This window comes from Phaeodactylum tricornutum, chromosome 22, assembly GCF_000150955.2.
Source record: "Phaeodactylum tricornutum CCAP 1055/1 chromosome 22, whole genome shotgun sequence".
NCBI classification, from domain to species: domain Eukaryota; phylum Bacillariophyta; class Bacillariophyceae; order Surirellales; family Neidiaceae; genus Phaeodactylum; species Phaeodactylum tricornutum.
In genome coordinates, this window is record NC_011690.1 from 405,676 (window position 1) to 430,242 (window position 24,567).

Here is a 24,567-nt window from a genome sequence, read left to right on the forward strand (position 1 = left end):
GATGTGACGAATCAATAAGTCGATAACGATAGCGGCATTGAACCCGTTTGCTGAACAGTGCTTCATGCGCTCACGTACATACTTCCTCTGAAATTATCTGCGGAAGTACGCACCGAAATGCGAAATTGACAAGAGAGGGAAAACAGATGAAGGCTGTTGTGGAGGCCTCGCTGCATTCGGGTCCTCTTTTGTCTCTGTGACGCGATATCTTGCGGTCTCGGAACGACTGTTTATACCGCGACAATAGTTGTCACAAATCGGTCCATACATGTTAGACAATTTATCACTTTTCCAAATAACTGATACGACTCATCATCAGACAAATATCAACATTTTAGAATGTATTGAAATGTCGTCCCTCCGCATTTATACTTTCAATCTGCTACAGTAGAGCAAAACCGACGTGCTGAATTGTATGGGACAAGCAACCCAAATTCATGGAAAACGGTGAAGCTGCCAGTAACAATAAACCAGAACATCCGAACCATGAAAAAAAAATTAGAAATACCACTATCGTCACATCTCCGCGTTGAAATCCCCAAATCGAGGAAATCAAGTCGCGTTTTCTAGGATCCATGTGACCATAATGTCGACGTATTGGACCTGGCACAAGCGTTCCCATCCCATACTCCCCCCACCTTGTCCAGACTAATGAAGGAGAGCATCATGGAAACACCGGTGGTGTTCCAATGGAGATATCGAGGTCGACATACATATACTGCCTGTGCGCTTGCCTAAACTCATGTAATCTGGGATACGATATCGGTATCGGCACGCAAGCAGGTAGACTGATACAAGATGATCTAGGATTGACGCGCGTACAGCGAGAACTCTTCGTAGGAAGCATTGACTTTTGGGCGAGTAAGTGGTGTGACGTTGTTTGCAGCCCGGCCCGCCCACCAGCAACGCGCAAAACATACGTCTTCTGACTAGCCTTGAATTGTGTCAACATCTCGTTCGTAAAAAACTGCAGTGTTCGGCGCGCTCTCGGCTCAGTACGTCTCCGACACGTATGGTCGTAGGAAGACCTTCCTCGTGGCAGCAACAGGGTTCATTTTCGGTGTCGTGATCACCGGAATTGCGCAGACTTACAGCGTACTTATGCTCGGTCGCATGCTGGTAGGATTGGGGGTGGGAGTTGGTCTCGCGGTAAGCATGGAAGCGTGATCCGTGTATCTGTCCCGACAGACAATATACTCACTCGGAGTTGACCCTTCAGATAGATCCCCTATACATTGCAGAAATATCGCCTGCCAAGCATCGTGGAGAACTCGTCACCTGGTCAGAAATCGCTTTGAATGTTGGGATTGTACTAGGCTTCTCTATGAGCATCATCCTTGCCCCAATTGCCGACGGTACTGAATGGCGATGGATGTTTTTCGCCGGAACTATCATGCCAATCGTCATGATTGCGTTGGTTCTGAAAGTCATGCCCGAATCGCCACGCTGGCTAGTATCAAAAGGTCGGGAAACGGAAGCTTTCGAAATTCTGCAAACGATCTATCCAAAAGGTGAGCGTGTTGATCTCATCACTTTGTGGTTTTTAGCCAGCTTTGCTAAACAACTTTACTCGTCATGCGAATTAATTGCCAAGGCTACGATGTGGATCTGGTCGTACACGACATGAAAGAAGCATACGTTCGCGATAGGGCAGTCGAACACGCGGCCGGCTGGCAGATTATATGGAACCCGACGCCAGCCTTTCGAAGGATTCTCTTAGTGGGAATTGGGGTTGCTGTTGCCCAACAAGCCGTGGGTATTGATTCCATCCAGTACTATTTACTGGATGTCCTTGAAAAAAGCGGAATTAACTCGGAGCAGAAGCAAAACTTGCTGCTTATTTTTCTTGGAATGGTCAAGCTCCTGTTCATTGTTGTTGGAGGGAAACTGTTTGATATAAAAGGTCGTCGCCCACTCCTTTTCATATCACTGATCGGGATGGCAATAGCATTGCTGATGATCAGCATAACATTCTTCATCGCTTCAAGTACTAGTTCAGGATTCATCATTTTTGGACTTGGCATGTATTTGGCGGCCTTTAGTGTTGGAATGGGACCGGGGGCCTGGCTTGTTCCGGCGGAGGTCTTTCCAACTTCAATACGGGCAAAAGCGATGTCACTGTCTGCTTTCCTCAACCGAGCAACAGCGACACTAATGGCCTCAACTTTTCTTTCAACTGCAAACGCTATCGGGTGGGGAGGGTTCTTCCTTTTGCTATCAATCATTTCACTTTTGGTTCTCGGTTTCTTGTGGATCTACCTCCCAGAAACCAAGGGGCGCTCATTGGAGGATATGTCGACGTATTTTGCAGAGATTACGGGTGACAACTCAATTCTTGAAGCTGAAGTGAGGATTTCCGAAGCACGTGATCCTGCCGTGGAGCTATCAATTCTTAAAAAATCACAGAGAACAACCGATAGAGAAGTTATCTAAATTATGCATCAAAACCTTCGATGGCAATCGGCATGAATTGTTCTTGTGTACACGCTACATAGAGAGGTTACAGCAGAAACTAAAATCAATATAGACCACAGGTAGCTCTAGTCCGTGTTTTGCATTGAGGTGTCTTGGTTTCCTTCCATCCTTTGCAAAGGGGGTAGATTTAGAAATTGTGAAATCATGGGTAGATCATAGTCAATCTCGAAAGCATACCTGATTGGCCAGATTTTTTTCACTTAACGTCTCGGTTTTGAGCGTTCACAGTCAAACGACGTAAGGTCGCCCGCCGCCTAGAATGCTTCCCAGCCAAAGAATAAGGTCTTCCAGATAAAACCGTGAAAAGCAGAACAGATAACGCAAGTACGGTGAAGATAACGTGACCAGCAGACTACATTTATATGAATATCTCTGTGCTCCGGGAAATTTGTTTTACTGTCTCTGCATTGCTTAGGAGTGGTAGTGCTTAGCTTTGCAAACGGATGAGGCAGCAATGGAGACGGACAACGAAAGGAATGACCCGCCGTTTCGTCAGTTTTTCGTCTTTCGTTCCTTCGTCGAGAAAAATCTACAGAGAGAGCTTGTGAATGAGGCGTTGAAATGTCATGCGCGGAATTCCGACGACGGCGCGCTGCACCAAAAAGTGGAGGCTTCTTTTTCTGAATCAAATGCTTCTGAGAAGCTCAATCTCGGCATATCGTGTGGGGGCGACCTCTCATGGAATTTGCCAAAAGCAGCCACCGTCGCGCGGAAGGCGCTTGGGTGCACTAGACACAGCACAACAAACAAATATCTTAGCAAGATTTGCGAAGAGTCCACTCCTTTGACAGGAATTGCTCTTTTATATGGACAAAACGCATCGATGCCGGCGCACTATGATTCTCCAACTCAGCCAGGCCAACGGGAAGAGTGGTTGGTCATGATAACGCTTGGACTGACGGTTGAATTTAGGTGTAATACGGAGACTCTCATGCTGAAATCGGGTGATGTTATTGTAATGGATAGCATGGCCGTCCTTCATGGCGTAGTTCGCATTGAACCTGGCAGCAATGCTTGTGAACAATTAGGATTACCGGTTCAATCTCGGTTGGGCATTCTCTTCTGGCATGGCCGCGAGCAAGCTTGCGCGACGGGCTCGCCAGGTAGAGCGAACGTCGAAGGAATCGATAGTCTCTTTTTTGAAGTTGATCAAAACGACTGAAGTGGCTCACCACGCGAACAAGCTTATACTCAACACTTTTGCGCGTTTGGACCTCTGCTGCAAAGCTTGCAAGTAAAGGGAATAGGAACTCCAATTTGACTCATCAACATTCGTTCTTCCGGTGTTGAGAAACGGGGGCGTGATCTATGAACCCGCCGAGGGCAAGCAACAATTTTTGCTCCCCCATTGACCTCGAGTTCTAATTCTTTGGGAAAGTCTCGTTTACAGTTAGTGAAAAGCTAGGAGTAGCAGAAGTAACTATTTCAATGTCATCTCGATGCTAGATGAGAGATGAGTGGCGACATTCAAAAGCGAGCTATTATGTTAATATTTAAAATTTCATGAATGTGATGTAAAAACCGTTTGTGAATGAAAGCTGAGTCCACGACTCGATGACTTGCAATCACGGCACCCATGAACTTTGAAAGTCCCACGATCCAATCTAGTTTGTGAGACTGCATCGTACAACTCATATCATTATGTTGCTTTTACAATCGTGTGCGCTAGTTATGCAGCTTCTGGGAGATTATGGGTCAGCATCTATCATTTGAAAGACGAGACAGTCGGGGAGCTAGTGCGGAGCTAGTGCAAATGATGGGGTCATGGGTTTCCCATTCCTTTTTGGACTTGATTCAAATCTGAGGTGGTGTTGTGAGCGAAGTATGCTTCCGCTGCCGCTTTGTTTGGATGAACTAATTGACTGGACCGAAGAGGCAACCGCTCTTCACGCCTTGTTCAATTGTCGGCGTTCACACGAAAATGAAAGCTGCCAAATTTCAACAGACTTTATCGATGCCGTTGTATTTATCCCCTTGTTCCGTGACGCGAAGAAAAGCCATTTGGCTAGTTTGCCAAGTCTCTCAAGGAGGGACAGAGAAAGCTATCTATCAGAAAATGTAAGTACAAAAGACAGCCCTTTCCTCGTTTCAACATCCGATTTTTAATATTGTTGGCGTGCTCTGCGGATAGGTAGTAATCAAGGTGACTTACTTGGCGCCAAGGAAGACGATTCTTTACCTCGCATTGCGTGAATTCTGCAAGATTTTTTCTTTGCTGCGCCGACTGGGCGAGCTCATTGGAACTGAAGAGACCTTGTCAGGTATTGGATTGGCAAAACTCACCCAAGGTCCCCACGACGATTGTGTGATATGCTTTAGCAGCATATCAAATACCATTCTAGGATGCGGCCACGCCCTCTGCGAGTCCTGCGAAAAACGATGGGTATTGAAGCAACTGAAATGTCCATTTTGCCTAGCTCGATACGACAACAGCAAGCAGGCAAAAAGCAAAGGCTGGCACCTTTTGGAATGGTCGTTTCTGTCACAACATGTGGAAGAAGATGTTCTACTTCTAGAATCTGCTTTGTCCAAAGTTTGGGATCGAAACAATGAGTCCCAATGTTTGAAAAACTGGCAAGAATTTGACAGTTTTCGGCAAATTTCGCGTGAAATCTTTCTGCAAGAGGCATCTTGGATCACCGTCGATAAACAGAAATCTAAATTGTGCGGTGAAAGGTGAATGGAATCAGAGTTTCGCTCGGCTGCCAATCTGTATTACTGTTAGAATCATCTCAAAGAATTGAAATTCGACCATTCTTGTGATCGTCGAAACTAAGATTACGGACTACTATGCTCCGCCAAGCAGCGCATTCACAGCCGCGCTCTCGTTCCATGAATGCTTTTCCAAGGCATTACGAGCGCTTTCACGGTCAAAACCCATTTCACAGACCCTACTAATGGCATCTTCCTTGCTCGACGGCTTCGCGTACGATTCCGTCCAGAATTTTGCCGTCCGATCGAACTCCTCACGGTTCCCCATATACATTTTTGCCACTTCCGCATCCTGTGGATCTCCCGGTTCGGGGGAACACATCAACGCCAACAGCGACAACAAAGCTGTCTTGATGGTCAAAGCTGGACTCCATTGGTCTTTCAGAATATCCTATTATATGCATTCCATCTAGTTAGTTTGTGTATTCTACTAGCGTCGACAGTGTTTACCATTTCGTAACTACTTACCAGACAAATCGCACCCGTTTGCGACGAAATATTCGGGTGCCAGACTTTCGTGAGAAATTTCATTTTCGGCGGTTCGAACGGATACTCAATCGGTATATGAATATCGATTTCAAAGACACCACCCTCGTATGGAGATCCCGAAGGACCTTGAATGCTCCCTTTCAAGTGTCGCAGCTGACCCTCCGTCACAAGAGTAGCCGTGACCCCGGAAGCGTCATCCTTCTGGACCACCGCCACTTCTTTCAGAAGTCTTCCGTTAACACCAGCGGTAGCCGCCATGATATGTCAAGGAATATACGTAAGCTGTGCTAAGATAACAACAGCTGAGAAATGGTGCACGTACGCTCCAAGACCAGAAGAATATCAACCACCAGCTCGGCAGACTAATCACGTGTTGTGATGGCCAAGCGCTGTAGAGGCCGATTCGGTATCGACTAGGAAGCGAAAGGAATGAAGAACTCTTATGCCTATTCCTTTCGGTCGCTGATGTCAAATAGGTATGGATGGGGGTAAGAAGTGACGCTATGATAACCCAAGACACAGTAGAGACATTCAGATATAATCAAAAGCGAATGTCATAAATATATATTTATTTTATTTAGACGCAAAAACGAAGAACATAAAGCTGTTCGGCGATCGATCGCCCACGTCCCAGCCCCAATCGAGCACATCCTTACCGTCCGAGGATTTTCAGGTCGAAGACTTGTTGTGATTGACTTGTGAATAGCCAGCCGTACGGACTTGTCCCGTTTGTTCTGTTCTAGAGAGATGTCCACAAGTCCATTGGTGTCGGTGCGTTCGGCCGAAGAAATGGTTGCCGTTTCGCCTCTGAGCAAAATGAATTCTTTACAGAATGATGCCGACAGCAGCTCCATCGCCAGCACTCCGAACGGTAGTTTCAAGGATGCGAATGTCACTTGCCTACCTTCTCTAGAGAACGAAGGGTTGGATGACAGCCAGCTAGACCGTGAGGAGCAAGAATCCTTGGAACTCGCTCGCATGCTCATGGCGGAAGAAGCAATGGCAGTTTATGAAAACTCGTTTCAGCTTCTCCGAGAATCGGCCGATCAGCTGTCACAGGAAGACTACCAAGCGATGCAGGAACTACTTCGCGAAGAAGAACGCGAGCAGGTAGCCGAACTAGAAGACGACGAGGGAGAGCTTTCTTACGAAACAATGTTGGAGATAGGCGAGCGAATTGGAGACGTCAAGACGGAACGCTGGACCTTGGACGCGCAGCGTCATATTCATAAGCTTCCCACTGTTGTGTACCGCTCATCAAACGTCGGTGCTGACGTAGATGATTCCGAAAGCAAGTGCTTGGTATGTCAAAGTGAATATGAGGAAGAGGAGCGCCTACGTCGGCTACCGTGCGGACACAGTTTCCACGCGAGTTGCGTTGACCAGTGGCTCAATACAAAGGATGTGTGTCCATATTGCCGTACGTGCATTGTCGACGAGCGAACGCAGCGTTAGCACACTGGCAAACAATGTTTTCTCATAATATATAGAGCAACTCAAAATAAAATCCGCTCCGACCCCAGAGCAACAATGACTACACGCGATATTAGAAAATCGTATCACGACTACTTTGCTAGCTTGCCCACAAGTGGGTAGCTTTTACGCTCCTCAAAAGTTTTGATCCAATCGTTCATGATTTTTAGTTGCTTCTCACTCATATCACTAACATCCGAGTTCTTGATGTCTTCCTCATCTAAACTCATCTTGGCCAAGGAACGGGAAACGTCGTAACCGGCGAACCTATGGTAAGGACCACCCTCACCGTAAAAGGTGACACCCCCAAACGACATATCAAAAACTTTGTCACCGGCACCAATGTATATCGGAGGCGTCGCATAACCTTCCGGTGTTGGACCTTTACCATTGTTTTTGGCTAACTCCTCTTTCGAGAGTACTCGTTCTGGGGATGGCATACATTGGTCGGGAATCAGTCGACCTTTGATCGGATACGGTCGATAGTACGTAAACTTATCAATCCATCCTTCCAACTCCATCTTTTCACCGGGATTCAGTTTGGTACAACCATCGAAATCGTCGAGGTGTTCCTCGTCAAAGGACATTTTGGCGAGAGCCACGCCGCATTCGCGTCCCGCAAACGCAGCGTAGGGGCCTGCTCTCATTCCAGGAATAGCGAGGTAAGATTAAGTGATGGTACAGAAACTATCAGAATTTGAGTACGCCATTCCAACGTACCGTCGGGGCCGTAAAAGTTCCGGCCATCGGACACATCAAACACGGTTCCGTTCACCGAAAGATATACCGGTTTCAGATCATCGCCCTTGTCTTCTTTTTCTCCATTGAAATACCGTAGCTGCTTTGCAGTAAAGTTGCGTGGCGGATCGGGTTGCTCCTCTTCTTCTGGCATATCTTTAGTATCAGCGATGAGAGAGGCACTGGTGTAGGAATATCCGGCAACGACCAATCCAATAATCAGGAGATACTAGAGGCAAGAAGATCTCAACCAATGTCAGAAACGTTGGTAGGGTACACTATCGTTCATGATGCAGCAATTTTCCCAAGAACGACTTACCCCCAGACTTCCAGGGACTCCCGTCCAAGCGTCCAGTGTCTCTCTCAACTGCTGTAGTAGCGATAACAGTAGCATGAACGCCTATTTTGAGCGTATCCAAAAACGTGGATCCACTTTGTCCGCCCTTCCTTCTTGGCGTCAAACCGTTGCCTTTCTACCTTGCGGTTCTTTCCAGGATCACAAAACCTAATGCTCAGCCTTTCCACGTAGCAAAGGGGAAAAGGCTAAGGTAAGTGACTGTGAATGGTCCTTGTCTTCTTTCCAGAAGATTTTTTGTCGGATGTATGGTAACTGTAGAAAACCCGAAGAGTCGAGCTACCCTACCCTACTTCCCCGTCAAAACAACCAACGCCGTTTCGGGATTTCTCGAGTTTCACTCGGATCCTCGCCCTTCCATCGTGTACGATAGTATGGTACAACTCCTGTTCACAAAAAATGGATTCCCAGTAGCCGTCATGGCCTTCCACTCAAGCAGACATATAGACGACATCTGGCCGACAGAAAGCATTATAAGTGTAAGGAGAGGTACCTAATGCTGTACGTCTCTACAGTTATCTGTTGGACAAACAAAGAGCCAAGGAGATCAACTACTATAGCGGCGTTTACAGTTAGAGAGGACACATCATCAGATTCGTCAGGCACATCCTAATTCTGACCATGACGAAAGTTCGATTAGGGGAAGCGCATGAATTGCGGTTGGACGTCCCAGACGACCCATACGCATTGAGGGATCCTCTTCTGCAGCAATACATCGAAGTTCCGACCGATTCCCGACAGACACGGCAGAATTCTTCACGATTGACGCCGCCGTCGTCGAATCCCCTGGTCCGCCGACGCCGGTGTGCCCCAGTAGACTCCACGTCCGCAACTCCCACTACACGCGAGACATGGTCAAGTGAGAGAAGGATCCTAGATCGCGATGCTGCCTTTTGTCAGTCGCGGGGTCGTTGGAGAGTGCAGCACGTTTCTCGAGAAGCAACCCGACACCATCACTTGCCGGGAGGCACACGTCGGCGTTTGACGATTTCCAAGCACCTGTGGGATACCTGGTTCTATTCGCTGGCCTACCAACGCACTATTGTGCTCATGGCGATTCTATTTTTGACTTATGCGGCCATTGTCTTTATATTCGCGAGTATTTATTACGGAGTCAACAGGTTGGGAGAAGAGCAACAGCTCAATCCGGATGGTTCTATTTCGAGACTCGCTTTCTGTTCCATGGACATAAATAACCACATGGAAGCCATGTACTTTTCGCTCTCCACGATGGCTACTATTGGATACGGGGTTTCCGATTACTACTTCGGTGGGTGTTGGACACCGTTCTTGTTGGTTCTTTGTCAAGTCTGTTGTGCCATTACTTTCGACGCCGTTGCTATTGGTCTCCTCTTCCAGCGGATCAGTCGCGGACACAAACGGGGGAAGACGGTGCTGTTCTCCGACAAGGCAGTCATTCAGCGAGTAAATGGCACGTTGTATCTCATGTTTCGCCTCGGAGAGCTTCAACACCACCAACTGCTGGAGTCCTGTGTCCGCGGGTACTGTGTCCGACACGAACGACACCCGGTCGAATCCATCATCCAACGTAACGAGAACAAAGATGCAGACACTGTAGATACAAACGCTAGCGACCAGAAAGTTCGGTCAGAGCTACCGGTGGAGACCACACACTTTGTGACACGAGCCGTTCGGTTTTCCCACGAAGATGTGACCTCGCACATTTTAATGAGTCTACCACAAGTTCTGGTACACCGGATTGATGAAACTTCACCGTTTCTCCCACCATCTATTTGGTACGATGCCCAAGGGAAAATTCATTCGTTGGACGAATCTCCTTGTACACTGAGAAGCAGCAGCAAGAACGGTCTTGCTCTGACGAAAAGCCCTCGCGACTTTGCGGAGGAGCATCTGCAATACGTGCAGCGTTTTTGGATGGACAGAGAGACCGAGATTGTGGTCTTGGTGGAAGGAACCGACGAGCTGACCGGAGCCTCGATCCAGACGCGTCATTCGTACACGTGTGCGGACTTGTCTTGGAATGAACGCTTCGTTCCGTGCGTGTTTCCCTACGACGAGACTGAAGACACTGCGGCGATTGGGCCTCGTTCCATCTTTCGTCAATGCCGCCCAAACGCGGCGACCAAGCCGGTCTGTGTCGTTGACTTTGAATGCTTTCACGACACGGTCCCGGCCGCCTGGAATTCATCCAGTAGCCCTCACGTGGCTTTTCATAACTAATCGGTCGGTGTACGGTGCTCGAAATCCAGCACGCCACGATCGTAGTTGGAATAGATAGGATTTAAGACAGGCGCCTCCGAATGGAGCAAATTTGTAGGTGACACTCTAGTGTTGGCAATGGGTACGATGTAGCCATAGTAGAGTAGCTATCGGTATCGTTGACATTTGCTTCCTGTGCTTCCAGATACGTGTCCCTACGGAGACCAGACAACCATCTATCCGTGAATTTGATTGAGAGTGACCCTGTGATCGATCGATCCCACTCCAATTTACCTTGCAGTCATTAGTAACTCACAGGCAATCTGAATAGGAGCTGTAACACCGATCAGTTTCTTGATTTTTCGTCCGTTGTGGTATTGTACAACACATGTCACTGCCTCAAGCTTGTCTGCCGGTGCAATCGCGTGGACATCGTCGCCAACGCACCGATGGAAATAACGGGAGCCAAAACGGAGGATTGCTGGACCGTGCAGCGTTCGAAGATATCGCAAGCATGGACGCGTCTAGCTACCTGTACATGGTAGTGCAGCAGGCCAAGTCTTTACCGGAAGTATTCGAAGCCTCTCGATCCCCTACAATTTCGAAAAGGCGTACAGAAAACGACGACGAGCCACAAATGGGTTCCGCCGCGTCCTTGGCGTATTTGCTGTCGGATCGGACCGCCTTGGTGCCTCCCCCGACGGCTCTGCATCTGCCGGTTGCCGCCTCTGTCTGGACGGAACGGACGTTGGAAACCTTCTCGAGATTACGTGACTATTTGGAGGATTGCCGTCTCCGAGGTATCGGCGGGAAGCGCACCGATCGCGTGCTCCTGCCGCCCATGAAAGACCGAGCGGCCTGGCATATATTCTGTGCGGGACACGCCGAAGCGCAAGGCAACGCTGCGGCGTATTACGAAGATGATACATTAGCAATCGTAGCAGCAGCGGAAAACGACAATGACTGCAACGATGACGAAGACACGGAGGACCCAGGGGACGGCGCTTCCGCTATTCCCACAGCTACGTGGCAACGGAATCTTCCCGAGAAGGGGTTCGCCCCCACCGTTAGTTTGTTGTTGCAAATGGATCAAGTCATGATCCGTCGTGTTCTTGGCCATTTGGCCTACTATATTGAGGAGGGTTGGTCGCCCGGGCCCTTGTCGCAGTGGATTTACGCATTGCTGGCGCGATTGGAACGACCGATTCACCGAGACGATGCCGCCATGTTGTATAAGTTCCTCCGGCGATTGACCCACGTTCGTGCCGCGCTAGTGTTGGAGAACGATCGTGAACGCGACGTCCTGGCACGCGTCAACGTTCTCATAGCGATTGTTGGAGTATATTTGGAGCAAGGTGGAGGGTACGCGAACGTTTTGTCCTTGCACTAGCCGCCGTATCCTGCGCATTAGGAGTCGGTTTAGATGGTCGGTCCATAAACGACCGCAACACCAACACCAGAATTAAAACCGTGAGGAATGAACGAAACACGAAACTTTTCTTCTTGGTGTAGCATATAAAAGATACGTATTAAAGCGTAACACGACGCCAACGTTCACCGTGTCACTATTAGTTTCCCCAACGGCCGTGTCTAGCAATGCTGAGGTTGCGCGGCCGTCCACAACAACGACAACAAAGTCTTTTATCGAACGTCCTTGGGGTAACCAAAAAAGTAGTCCCGAACGCGTTGACATCGCTCGCTGCATTGCAAGTAACAGATCGGTCCGTGCAAAGTCAGACTGACCACGAAGCCGGCGAGAACTTCCGGTCCGGTGTGAAAGTAGGTGGCCGTCTTGTAGGTTCCCAAAAAGGTAACGAAGTAAAGATAGGCCATGGAGAGTACTAAAAAGCTGGGATACAGGTAGGTTGGTATCAGTGTCTCGCTGCCGTAGTAGTACGGATCGAGTGTATTGTAGCGCGTCGCTGAGATGTTCAGAACTCGATTAAAATTCCAGTACGGGCTTTCCAAGAGTGCGTAGAGCAGTTCCAGCCAGGCAATGGGCAAGATTTGTGCAAAGTACAGCACCACATGATCGGAAAAATCGAATACGCGACCGTAACAATCGGGTTGCGCCTCATCGAGATAGGGACGGTACCAGCACGCCTGGGACGTTTCGCGGACGATGGAATCTTCGATTTCGTTAAAGGCGAGGTAGAGTACCCATCCGCGAATGTTCATGAGAATGACGTACAGGCCGAGTCGTCGAAAAATGGTAAACTCCACAGGCATGCCACTGAATATGGCGTGGTAAAGGTTAAAGAGCAATCGGAATAAGAGAGGAAATAAGGGAAGCAACCAGGCTTCGGGGAATTGTGCGAGTCTCCCCGCGAAGGGTAATGACGTGGACTGCTTCGGTAGCAACAGGGATGGGATGACGGTGGAAACACAGATATTGGGCGGGGAACGAAAGCAAACACAAATGCGTGAGGATGCGTGTCGGGATCGGCCAGAACTAAGTCTATTTGTTCAGGCATCAGCCCTGCATGACTTGGACAATCAATCGTACGATCGGTACACCCATACCACACATACTATTCCTGCAGTCCACTTACCTTGGAGGGACATATACCGGTAAAGAATCCGTCATTGCGACAGCAAATGAGGGCGTCTGGTTCCTGTAGCGAGTCCGCCATGACGTTGACAAAGGCCTTTTGACAATCGCCCGTTCCCGAGCTGTCGGAAGCGTGTATCGGTACATATTTTCTATCCCCAAGTCCGAGGGTGCGATGGACGTGTGAGTACGATTTTGTGTTACTGGTAAACAGAGCGTTCGTCGGGGTGTCATTGAACGAAGTATAGGTCACGTACCGGGAATTTGGATTGTTGAGAACACTGACCAACAAGACGATTGCGAGTAGTCCAAAGTGGCAAATCCAGGCCAAACGAAACCAGACCCGTCGACTGTCCCCGGTGACAGCCGCAATTCCGTACGAGGCCGCGTGTGCTACCCGGGGAACGTTACTAAGGGTCCGTTTGCGATGGAGACTTTTCGATGGTCCCTGTACAACAGTACTGTGGATGGAGTTATTGGTGTGGAGGTTGGTTTTGGAATTGGTACCGATCCCCGTTCCCATTCCGGTACCCATACCGCCGTTACTACTATTGCTGTGGTTGGTGTGAGCGTACGGATTGACCTCTACCGCACCGTCGTCGGGATTGTCGGACAACCAACAATCGAGCCGAGAATACGAAACGACTCTGGGAAAGGCTGCGTCGCTACTGGCACGTCGCATCGTCGAGTCGGGTGATGGATGGGGCGACGCGGACGGCAGCGTCGCTGTCAAGGTAGACGGGGATGTGAAAGCAGACTGGGACGACAGTGACGACAATAATGGTGTAGACTCGTAATGTGTACTCGTTTCCGAAACCAGCGGCATTGTCTTCAATCAAACGCACTTTACTCTGTCAAGGTCTCTGTGCAATGAGGGTATTTACATTACCTTACAGTTAGCTAGCTACCTTTCCTACCCATCCACCACCGACTTCGCTCACTGTCACTTTGGACCGACTCGAATCAACCAGAAGCGACGATGACAACAACCTTCACGCGCGCACTGCGGATGCGTACGGGGGAAGGACTCACACTCACTCCCCTTCTTGCAACTGTCTCTAGGGCTAGGGCGGAAAAGCGTGCGAAACCAGCGTCCGTCCGTCTACCCAAAACCAACGCAATCGTTTGTCAACGCCACCGCGCCCATTCCCGAAATTCTTCGTCTGTACGATGTCAGTCTCGGAATCGGCAACATTTACGTCACCAGCACGAACCGACTGCGAATTCACGGTCAAAAGTTCGGCGCTTTGCACGACTCGTTATTCCTGGGACTCGCACCGCCGTGCACGGGAAACTTACCTAGTTTACAGGCTATTTTACGTATCCATCACGAGAGGTGAATCGTGAATCAGACATTATGCGTGTTTCGAATATTGCAATCGATCATGTTGAGATACCCGACTTCACCAGCGACACAATACACGAAAGGCACACTTAATTCATTCGACCATGGCGCCCGTATCTTCCCATTCGCCAATGCACGGCTACAACTTCCACTACAATTAGATTAGTACTAGACAGTAGAATAGCACAAGACAGACGTACACACGCGGGAAACAAACAGGCATGGAAACCGTGGCGAGTTTACTGTCGTCCCGCCGACAACGACGCTTTTCGGCAACACGTTTGCGGTACCTGTACGCCGATCTACTCGAGCAATTGGATACATCGCCGGACACTTTGGAACCACGACAGGTTCCCCACGCCTTTATCCGGACCCACGCGAGTATCTGGTTCTACTGGAAATCCTACGCAGCCTTTGCACACCAGCGTGACGACGACGGTCGCCACCAGGATGTGGACTCCGCCCCGTCCCAGAAGCAACATGCACTGGCGGTCGCCTTTCGTTTGCTCGCAGCGACGCGATCCGCCGACAAAGAAGGGGCCAACGGGGGAGCCAGAATCATGCGGGACGATGCGATGGTCACCGCGTTGGCCCACGCACGGCACCGGGAAGCCAGAGTGACGGAACTCGTACGACAAATTGGTGAAGTGCTGGTGAACGCCGAACAACCTGCCTTGACCTCCAATCGATTGCGGAGTGATGAGGTCTTTGAGTACTTTTGTGAAAAAGCTATGCTGACGCTGCTGGTGGATATTGTCAAGGAAACACCGCAGACCGGAACGTCCCGAACCGCGTCGCCGGAACAGTGCTTACACGGAGTGGTCTGGTACGTTGATTCGTCTCGAACCGTCTGTGGTCGATAGTCGAAGCCCCAGCACGCGAAACCAAAGCCCCACTACTCTTTCTCTCTCTCGCTACGGACACGCTAACCAAATTTCGTCTACTCTGCAGGAGTCCTCTGGTCAAAGCACAAGTGCTACACACCGTGTCACTACTGGTGTCCGGGGTACGCGACCCGTCCGCTCTATACTTCATTCTATCCCAAAACTGTATCAATGAATTGATTGCCTGCATTCTACCTCTGCAGCAATGGACCGATCCAGCACTGGAGATCATGCTACCACTCTACGTTGGCTTCATCAAAACCCTGTCGTTACAGCTGAGTGGATCACCACCCCAACTCTTTCCTTTCTTTGCCGTCCACGAACCCGCGAACAATCACGTCTATTTTCCGCTCTTTACCGCCACACTTGATACCGCCACAAGCACGTACGCTCAGTCCAATGCCTATGTACACTTTACCTGTCTCAATCTGATTGTCGACTTGATGCAAATTCAATTCGCACCTATCCGGGAATGGATCCGTGGAGCGGAACGAGAACAAGGTCTCTTGGCCCGTCACCTGGCTACGTTGCTCCGGCGGAGGTCTCGAAGGATTGCCAATCTTGCGACCGGACCAGTCGTGGACGGCGTACGCAGTAACGCCATTGTCGGCCAATTGAACGGCCTACACGAAGAAATTGACGCCCTGAACGACGTTTTCTTTTGCGGCATTCAAGAATTGAATGTTCGGCTTTGCGAAGAACTCCTGCAGACAGTCGTTTCCGTACTTTTGTCTGGACTGTTGCCATCTCGAGAACGTAAATTCTTGATGGTTGGAATTCTGGATGCCGACGTCATCCCCGAGAAGGAAGCGCTGGCCCAAGTTTCAGTGTTTGTATTGGCCAAGCTTTTTCAACGACTCGAATATGCTCCTTTGGTGCGTATGCTAGCAGTCGCTCTCCTACATCCCCAATCTGCGCCACTTTGGACGACCACCCAACCACAGGCAACGCGTTCCCCCGATTATATCTTTACCTCTGCCTTGAACTCGATCGTAGCCGGGAAAATGGACAATGACATGGACAATCCGTATCGGAGCAATGTGTTTCAAGCCCTACGTGGCGAATTTGGCCTTTGGCGGGTACCTACAGCGGCCATGTTGTTGGAGGCTGTCCTAGAGTCTCCCGCGCTGGATGCGGACGCATATCGAATGCTGACTCTTCTATCTTTGACTCCCAATGCGGCCCAGACAACCTTCATCCCGACCGTCTTCGAGACATCCCTCGAATCCGTTCTACTTCAACATCACACTGCACTTTCCCCTGTCTGCACTATTGCTCTCGAGTGCGTCACATCGCTTGCCTTGCAGGTATTGTACATTTCATCGATAAATACCGAGAAGATAAAGTCACCACATGTACTTCCAGTAGCATCACTACTTTGGAACGCACTTCTCACAACAAAAAAATTGTTTTATCAACGAACTTTGGAGTCGCAACAACTTTTTGGAGTGTCAGATCTTTTTGTCGACCTGATTGAGTCCATTGTCCAAGGGCGCTACCAACGGCTGACTATGTCGACTAGGCACGGTATCCCTCCTGTTTGCCGCTTTCATGCGTATCAATTGGGCCAGCATGGATGTACGGCTTATGCTACCACAGCAGAAACAATCATTCGCAAGCTTCGGGGGGCAACGAGCAACGACATGGAAGTTGCCCGCTTCAACGCGCTTATGGCGATTCACTTTCGTGCCGTGTGTCGAGTCACGGAGCGTTTCTGGATGGTCCTGGAACAGACTAGAAACAGCTCTGTATCTTCTCCGCCACAGCTTTGCCGGCGACGATCCCCAGTCGATCCGATGGCCCGGACGGATCCGGCGGATGAACTGGGTCACATTTTCGGAGCTCTACGTGAGAGATCGCCCATCGGGACCGATCTAGACCTCCGGGGACGCATGACTTTTCGATGCACAGCTAGTGATGACGGGACAAACAGCGGCAGTTCAGCGGCCTTTGCCGAGCCAAATGAGACCAAGCCGACATCAATGGACGAATTGATCCTTGTCCTAGACCCCATGGACGTCTACGTTACGCGACCGAGAACGAAAGCAGAAAGTCTGCGGGGGATTGTTCTTTGTGCTTTGCCCTTGCTCAACGTGATTGCGGCGGCCGGTGATGGGGCATGGTTGCATGTTGCGGTTCGGCACGAAAATGTTCCGCGATTGATACAGAACGGCAACCTGACGCTGTGTTTCGAAAGCCCGGGGGCTTGTTTAATTGTGGTTCAGTATCTGGATCGGTGTCGACAGATTCTTCGACGGGAACTTCTCGACCAGATCACTCAACTATTTGTAGCCCACAATGTTGCGGTAATAAAAGAAGAGTGTAGCTCGAACGCAATAATCACCGCCTCTGGTAGCTCATCTTCAGACCGAGAAAGGCATCGAGACTCAAAACTTCAACCATAAATACTACTTATGTAAAAGAATCTACCTGATCTGGTCGAGAATATTCCAGTGCTTTAGACGAGTGAATTGTATGTTTCATGTTTCTCGTACAATATCAGCCCATTTGTTAGGCGTGTTGGTATTTCAACGGCGTGCAGTCAGCATCCTCGTTCCAACGAAGCATCCCAACGCAAAGACCGCGCCCGCTGCCAAGAGGGCTTGTACCGTCAACGCTTTGCCCGGGGATGGATTGTTGTTGTTCCGAGAATGCAAAGATGGCGGAACCAGTAAGGAAACTTGCCGGAGGGGTGGTAATTTGGGCAGAATTTCCTTACTGAGATTGGCCACAATTTCCTTGACGAGTGTTTGCATCTGAACCGAGCGGGCCTGGACGGCTTCGAGAACTTCGGCGTGTGTCGCGACCGTCGCACCTTCGTCGCCCTCCATGACCACCTTGTTGGTGATGAGACTAAGGCAGAGGACTTTAAGCTCGCAGTGGTGCGCAGCCACGACTTCGGGAATCGTGGACATACCCACGGCGTCGCCTCCGAGGGTGCGAAGCAAGCGACACTCCGCTTTGCTTTCGTACATGGGTCCGGAGACGAAGCAGTAAGTTCCGTGGGGATGCCAGTACTCTTGCATATTGAGAGATTCGGCGGCGTGCGTAGCGGCAATCCTCAAGGCGTCGGGATAGGCGTCGCTGGTGGCGGGGAAACGGGGACCCAATTCGTCGTCATTGGGTCCAATCAAGGGATTCTTCCCGGCCAACTGCGGCAAGGCCAAGTGATCCGAGACTGCAACTACATCTCCTACGTTATAATCCGGATTCAATCCTCCAGCAGCGTTAGTGATGATGACAATTTTGGTGTCGAGGCAGCGCATGACGTAGACGGGCAAGACAACCGTCTTCATGTCGTGGCCTTCGTAGGAATGAAAGCGACCCCGGAAACAAATGGCCTGCACGCCGTGGATCGAACCAAACACTACTTCACCCTTGTGTCCGGCTACCGTGCAGTGTGCGGGAAAGCCCGGAATATCAGCGTACGGTACCGTCAAGGTGGGACCGTCCAAGGTCGCCGCTAGACCAGAAAGTCCCGAGCCGCAAATAATACCAACGGTCGGCAGAGCTAGGCCCGCAGATTCCAATCGCGTGAGTAAATAAGCACTCGCCAAGCGATACGGCACGTGCGAGACATCCATGGTACTCATGGTCGAAGAAAACAGTCTCGATGACAATGACAATTAACTGTGAAACGCAAGGCAATGATTTATCGATCGCTCGGCAGTCCTTGCGAAATGTCGGGTATCGTGAAGAAAGGTCGTTGTGGTTCTGTCTGAAACCGGAAAGGAAGACCAAAGAACAGAATTGACAAAATTGCGACTCACTGTCCCAGTCAGTCAGAATTCTCTCATGGCATACCATACCATACCATACCGGTACTAACACTAACAAAAAGAGGTATAAACAGATAATGTAAAGTAGCTTCCGGTCATGACGCTAGAGTACACCACGCCAATTTTACAGTAACAGTGAGGCCATCTAAAGAAAAGCCATATCGCTTGAAACTCTCTTTAACCAAACAATTGCATGGCTTTACTTTTTAATTTAGCTAGCTTGGCTCACAAAACCAACATATCGGTAACTATCAGCATCCTACCACGCCTAGCCAGCACGTCGAAAACCAATCTGTGAATTTTATTCACAGTCAGCGTTATCACCTCCGCAAAATTCCTCGTTTACCAGCGAGTAGCAGCTCTCTGATACGTTCGCCCAAGGGCGTCGATCCGTACAACCTCTCACACGTCTGTAGGGGGCTTTCAATGGCCGCACTGGACCGTTTGTTCATTTTGGGTTGGGGAGGATTGGAATCGCATCCGTGCTGCAGAAGCACAACCAAGGCATCTACGTGGCCGTTCAAGACTGCCCAGTGCACCGGAGTTCGCAGCCATCGATCTCGCCAGTTCACCCCGTGGCACTTTTCGGGATCCGTCCCGTAAAGACGGTGCCATTCTTTCAGCACATAACTCAATGTGGCAACATGACCCCCTCGAGCCGCGCAATGTATAGCCGTTTGCTTGCTGCCGTCTTTCATGGACAGTGGTGTCCCCGCGGCAATTAATAGTTTGACACATTCCAGACGACGACAATCATCCGCCGCCTGACCTTCACCTTCTAGCTCGCGTCTGGCTTCGCCAGCAGCCGCCAAATGTAACGGAAATAAGCCGGAAGCGTCCGGTGAATTCATTCTAGCGCCTTCAGCGAGCAACGCTTCCACCAAAAGCGGTATACCCTTAACACAAGCAAGATGTAACGGACTCGAGCGAAAGATTATTTTCTGATCGTTGCGACTCGAAATTTTACCCAGCCGTCCATCGTGTCCTCCTTGATTTGGGTCGGCGCCAACCGAAAGCAACGCCATTGCAATGGCTACTTGTCCTTGAGTAACGGATTGAAACAAGGCGTCGTAGAGTTGCGATTCTTCCTGTTCTAGGACTGTTGGTGGGGAAATGTTGGATGAAGTAGGCATCGCATCCCGGACGGGATCGTCACAGCTCGGCTTTGTGACCACGTTCGGAGATTGACACACCTTGTTTTGATCTAGCCAGTCTACGTAGCTTCCCAGATTGTCCGCGCCAATCAAGTAAACTGCATCAAAAGGTCCCTCCATTACGCCATACTCTCCTCCCAGATGGCGACTGTTGTGGACGCAGTGATGTGCGGCATACAGCGCACGAACAACGCGAGTGGCAGCTAGCGAGTCTCCTCCGAGCATGGCAAACGATGCGTCCGTCGTGAGCAAGGCTTGCTGGTTGTATTGTAGATTCAAACAGTCTACGATGTGACTCGCAACCATGGAACCGGACTTGCCGTACGCACCGAGAGGTACTGGGAGATAGCATCTACTCCCTGTCTCAGTATGGAAAAGAACGGCACAGCAGCCTCAAGAGGCGGCAATCCAGCACGATGTCGTTTTCCGGTCGGCGACAGCGGTGTTCTTGGAATTATAATAAAAAATGCCGGAATCATTCTTGCTTTCAGTTTGCAACGATGTCGTAACAAAACCATCAATGGGCATGGAGGGAGTAGTACTCCATCCGAAGATATCGTGCCCTTTACACCCATTTCCTGTCGACAGTCTCCTCCCAAGACAACGTAGGCAACGAGATCCGTGGCTGTTATGCAGTGTACATGAGGAACTACCATGGCGTCCAAAACTGTAGCGAGGGCTGCAGTTGAGCCGACCAACGCGTTTTCTATTTCACCCAATTCGATTCGAATACCATTGATCTTTACCATGCCGTCTTCACCATTAATTCTCCCTGTGATGTGTAACCGTAAGGTTTTGCTGTCAATGTATCCACGATCACCTGTACGGTAATGCCAATGACGTTCTGACTTCAGATATTTTGAGATCGAGAGTGCGGGACGGTTCAAATACGAGCAAACGCTGTCAAGCTGGCTACCGGACAAAACTACCTCGCCAACGGCAATGTCTGCCGGCAAAACCTCGGTCAAGCTTTCCTGAATCGATTCGTCACAAATAGAAACGCGCATTCCCGGGAGCAATAAACCAACATCTTGCCCCTTTGACTGTCCACAGTCCAACCGGAATACTTCTCCGGCTGATTGGTATACACAAGCTTCCGTCACTCCATACGTGGCCAGTAAACGACAGTGTACGGGATCATCCGGCAAAGCACGAGCCCAGGCCTGAACAATGGCTAGTGGAATAGGTTCGCCACCCAGGGCAATCATGCGGAGGCTGGGAAGATCAGCTGGCCGGGTCCCTGTCAAGGCCAGGGTACTCCACAAGGTTGGTGTACACAAGACGTGAGAAATTTGGAGCGAGTGCAATACGTGCGTGAGCGATTCCCGTAACGTGCGTCTTGGCGCAATCGCTAGGGTTGCACCAATCTGAAAAGTGGCCAAAATGTCGGAAAAGCAGGGATCGAATGAAATGGTGCTGGCCAATAAGACTGTTGACGCGGTAAGCACGTTGTGTACGGTATTTTTTGAAGAAAGGTAGGAACGCAAAGCCCGAATTGACGAAACACAGCCTTTGGGAGCCCCAGTACTTCCACTGGTATAAACAATATGGGAAATACGATCCAGAGATTCCGTGACTCTTTCGGACGGAAGATCTGTAGAAGCGGCGTGTGCTTTCTCGTTGCCGTCACCGACCGAGTCCAATATATGTTGTTGCAAATTGAGAAACTGAATCGATTTGGCGCGGTAAAGAGCGGGGTGCGACAATGTAGCTGTACCCTCATCCGCCACGGATGCATTGGGTCGGCAATCCGTCGACACTATGTTATTGAGACGATCGGTGTCGCAGACGGACGTTGTGAGAATTAAGGCGGGGCGACAATCCCAAATCATGTCCCGGAGTCGCTCGCGGCCTTCGGTTGGTTCCAAAGGAACCAAAACGACAGAGCACGAACGGTTTCCAATAAAAAAAGGCTCGTTCAAGCAGCAGACGGCTTCGATCGCTATTGGCAGTAGAATCCCTTCCGGAATCGCTACGGCGACCGGAACCGACAATGGATGTATTTCGCTTTGGCTTCTTTCCATAGCACAATCGTCTCCTACTTTCTGTAGTAAATCCTCAAGCGTCCGACGAACAATGTTCACTATACAACAATGGATTTCCTGACAGGCATGATACGACAGAAATTTCAGTGACGGCTGGGATGCGTGGCGCTTTACCCAGGGTTGAAGCATGTCATCATCCCAGTATACAGCGGTCTCGGAACGTTGGTGGATCAGGGAAGGATCCCAAACGATTGCCGCTTGCTCCGACGGACCCTGTAGATAAACCATCCTCTCGTCCGTCGACCATGTGACTACGATAGGAACTCCGTATTCCTGTTATGCACAGGAATGTGCGGTAGCATTGTCATTCCCATGGCGAAAGGATCTGCAGTAGCTTCCTTCTGTGGAACTCGCGTGAAACTTTGTCACACAAGCACTTTTTTTTTCGCTCGTCCAGAAAAACACATGAGCCACTGCGTACGTAAAGCAAGACTACGACGGACCCGGATGCTAACAGAATATATTCCTGCTTGTCAGACTTGACTGTGAACATTTATCTTGACAATACAGAAACTGTCACTTGCAAGCAATTTTCACCTTTCCGTCAAATTTTTTTGTTTCTCTTTTGTTTCACAGTTAGATAATATTTCATCGTTCCTCGATGTCTATGCATTTTCAGCTATTGTGTTGTCTTACAGGTTAGCAGTGTATTCCACCACTTGCTTGGGCTACTTCGAAAATCTAGCGCTGACTGTGAGTGCATTCAATCACTGGATTATACTTTACTTTACCACGTAATCTATGTCATTTCCTGCTGAATGGAAACTTACCAAGTCCACGGGACCTGACGAAGAAACGAATGTGGTGAGATTTAACTAGGTTTGATTTGTAGTTTTTCCCGGTCTCATGTAATCCTTTATCTCTCGCTCTCAAATGTAGATACTGCTTTTGTGAACACCTTCTCGAAAGAGGTTCACTCAGATGAAGATGGTAATTAATGTACTGCGACATTTCGGTCTTCTTGATTTGGTACATCCGTCGGTTGGGTCATAACCAGGCCTCCTTAAATGCGGTATTACCGCAAATAATCACAAATAGCTTGTTTGCGGCTATTTGCGGTATTCCTGACCGACAGCGATATACTTAACGTCTTTTTGTCATATCTATGTCCTGTATCTTAAAATATTTATATTTCACTTTGTGTTGACGGTTGTATCTTACAGTAAAATAAGTCACCCTTAGATTACAGAGTCTGTGTATGAGTTTACGGCGTGTCGCGCAGTTTTTCGCGCACGACGGTCTGGTCGACAGCCCGACTGAGCGGCACCGTAATCGATTTGGAAATATTGAAATAATGTTTCGCGCGATAGCGCGAGGTTAAAATCATCTTTCCGAAAATAAGTTCCAATTTGATCACAAAAACAAGTGTAAAATTTTACAAAATCATATCGGCATTCTGATTGGCCGGAGGCCCAGGGAATCCGGGACACCTGCGACAGACCCCGAAAATCGATCAATCGGTTGAACAATGTCGTGTGTTCTCCGTGACTAGTTTCGCGACAGCCTTCCCGATTCGAAGAGGGAGGCGACCGAGGCGCACAACACCGATAGTTTGAACGGACTACTGTCGCGTGCCATACTGTTTGTAAGTATCTGCCTTCGCGATGCTCTCCGGCTTTGGCGGTCTCCCCGCGCGAATTGGCGTGGCGAATTACTGCGTTTTTTGGACCGGATCTCCTCACTTTTTCAATCGTCGAGAGAACCAAACTGATTGTGAAAAATAGACGTCCTGCTCCACCTGTTCGTTTTCTTCCTCGAAGGTACATGAAAGTCCCCGTTCTTGGAATCCTAGTGATTCCACGCATCCTGCTCACTCCGCGACATCCGAACAGAGCATGAACGACTCTAACCACGCGGTCATCGACCTAGTTTCCGATGGCGACGACGCTTCGACGGATCAGGACCCCGCCATACACATTATGATCCCCGGAGCCCCCGTTCCTCTACCTAGGAGCCGATGGTTCCGCGGCGGTAGCTTCAACCCAGCACGTGATCGGATTGAGCAAGTTTGAGCTTTTGTCCGCCGGAATACTGCCACTGCCACCAATGGGCCGGTTTTCGACCGGACCCACCGGCTATACGTGTCCATTGATTTTTTCCTGAGGCGACCAATGGTAGACTTTCGAGGCTGCAAAAGGGCTCCTGGAAATCTCAAGTTGGGTGCTTCATTTCTCTCCTCCCCTGCAAACGGCCCAGATGTTGACAACTTGGTAAAATTCGTCCTTGACGCATTGAATGGGGTCCTATACCATGACGATCGGCAAGTGGTTGTCCTTGTTGCTCGAAAACTACGCGACAATGAAGGGACTTGTGAAGGCCGCACCCGATTGTCAGTGCGGAATGTATGAGAGCAAGATTTACGGTGACGGTTTAAAAGTAGCCGTAG

At 49.7% G+C, this 24,567-nt stretch overlaps 11 protein-coding genes across 11 annotated transcripts; 6 read left to right on the top strand and 5 right to left on the bottom strand.

Moving 5' to 3' along the window:
• The first annotated feature begins 492 nt into the window (after nt 1–492).
• PHATRDRAFT_23260 (predicted protein) lies at nt 493–2,452 on the top strand. The gene is made up of 4 exons (XM_002184093.1): nt 493–861; nt 974–1,149; nt 1,220–1,511; nt 1,595–2,452. The coding sequence occupies exons 1-4, from the start codon at nt 690–692 to the stop codon at nt 2,431–2,433; spliced, it is 1,479 nt and encodes a 492-aa protein (XP_002184129.1). The 5' UTR covers nt 493–689; the 3' UTR covers nt 2,434–2,452.
• A 477-nt stretch (nt 2,453–2,929) lies between these two features.
• Nucleotides 2,930–3,637, top strand: PHATRDRAFT_40209 (predicted protein; the record flags this gene model as incomplete). Its single annotated transcript, XM_002184094.1, has 1 exon — nt 2,930–3,637. The coding sequence occupies one exon, from the start codon at nt 2,930–2,932 to the stop codon at nt 3,635–3,637; it is 708 nt and encodes a 235-aa protein (XP_002184130.1).
• Nucleotides 3,638–4,675: 1,038 nt separating this feature from the next.
• UBC1 (ubiquitin-conjugating enzyme 1) lies at nt 4,676–6,039 on the bottom strand. The gene is made up of 3 exons (XM_002184210.1): nt 5,656–6,039; nt 5,228–5,578; nt 4,676–5,203 (listed from the first exon to the last, which is right to left on the bottom strand). Exons 1-2 carry the CDS (start codon nt 5,932–5,934, stop codon nt 5,264–5,266), a joined length of 594 nt encoding a protein of 197 aa, XP_002184246.1. The 5' UTR covers nt 5,935–6,039; the 3' UTR covers nt 4,676–5,203; nt 5,228–5,263.
• Nucleotides 6,040–6,334: 295 nt separating this feature from the next.
• Nucleotides 6,335–7,174, top strand: PHATRDRAFT_49494 (predicted protein). Its single transcript, XM_002184095.1, has one exon. It carries the CDS (start codon nt 6,424–6,426, stop codon nt 7,129–7,131), a length of 708 nt encoding a protein of 235 aa, XP_002184131.1. The 5' UTR covers nt 6,335–6,423; the 3' UTR covers nt 7,132–7,174.
• Nucleotides 7,175–7,241: 67 nt separating this feature from the next.
• PHATRDRAFT_49495 (predicted protein) lies at nt 7,242–8,456 on the bottom strand (the record flags this gene model as incomplete). The annotated part of the gene is made up of 3 exons (XM_002184211.1): nt 8,207–8,456; nt 7,870–8,116; nt 7,242–7,786 (listed from the first exon to the last, which is right to left on the bottom strand). Exons 1-3 carry the CDS (start codon nt 8,279–8,281, stop codon nt 7,242–7,244), a joined length of 867 nt encoding a protein of 288 aa, XP_002184247.1. The 5' UTR covers nt 8,282–8,456.
• A 407-nt stretch (nt 8,457–8,863) lies between these two features.
• Nucleotides 8,864–10,444, top strand: PHATRDRAFT_49496 (predicted protein; the record flags this gene model as incomplete). Its single annotated transcript, XM_002184096.1, has 1 exon — nt 8,864–10,444. One exon carries the CDS (start codon nt 8,864–8,866, stop codon nt 10,442–10,444), a length of 1,581 nt encoding a protein of 526 aa, XP_002184132.1.
• Nucleotides 10,445–10,811: 367 nt separating this feature from the next.
• Nucleotides 10,812–11,813, top strand: PHATRDRAFT_40214 (predicted protein; the record flags this gene model as incomplete). Its single annotated transcript, XM_002184097.1, has 1 exon — nt 10,812–11,813. One exon carries the CDS (start codon nt 10,812–10,814, stop codon nt 11,811–11,813), a length of 1,002 nt encoding a protein of 333 aa, XP_002184133.1.
• Nucleotides 11,814–11,933: 120 nt separating this feature from the next.
• PHATRDRAFT_49497 (predicted protein) lies at nt 11,934–13,800 on the bottom strand (the record flags this gene model as incomplete). Its single annotated transcript, XM_002184212.1, has 2 exons — nt 11,934–12,769; nt 12,976–13,800. The coding sequence occupies 2 exons, from the start codon at nt 13,798–13,800 to the stop codon at nt 12,065–12,067; spliced, it is 1,530 nt and encodes a 509-aa protein (XP_002184248.1). The 3' UTR covers nt 11,934–12,064.
• Nucleotides 13,801–14,540: 740 nt separating this feature from the next.
• PHATRDRAFT_49498 (predicted protein) lies at nt 14,541–17,608 on the top strand (the record flags this gene model as incomplete). The annotated part of the gene is made up of 2 exons (XM_002184098.1): nt 14,541–15,145; nt 15,271–17,608. 2 exons carry the CDS (start codon nt 14,541–14,543, stop codon nt 17,606–17,608), a joined length of 2,943 nt encoding a protein of 980 aa, XP_002184134.1.
• A 315-nt stretch (nt 17,609–17,923) lies between these two features.
• PHATRDRAFT_15948 (predicted protein) lies at nt 17,924–18,709 on the bottom strand (the record flags this gene model as incomplete). Its single annotated transcript, XM_002184213.1, has 1 exon — nt 17,924–18,709. A coding segment is annotated over one exon (786 nt), but the record flags the coding sequence as incomplete, so codon positions are not given.
• A 593-nt stretch (nt 18,710–19,302) lies between these two features.
• Nucleotides 19,303–22,522, bottom strand: PHATRDRAFT_49500 (predicted protein; the record flags this gene model as incomplete). Its single annotated transcript, XM_002184214.1, has 2 exons — nt 20,466–22,522; nt 19,303–20,394 (listed from the first exon to the last, which is right to left on the bottom strand). Exons 1-2 carry the CDS (start codon nt 22,407–22,409, stop codon nt 19,303–19,305), a joined length of 3,036 nt encoding a protein of 1,011 aa, XP_002184250.1. The 5' UTR covers nt 22,410–22,522.
• Nucleotides 22,523–24,567: the final 2,045 nt, after the last annotated feature.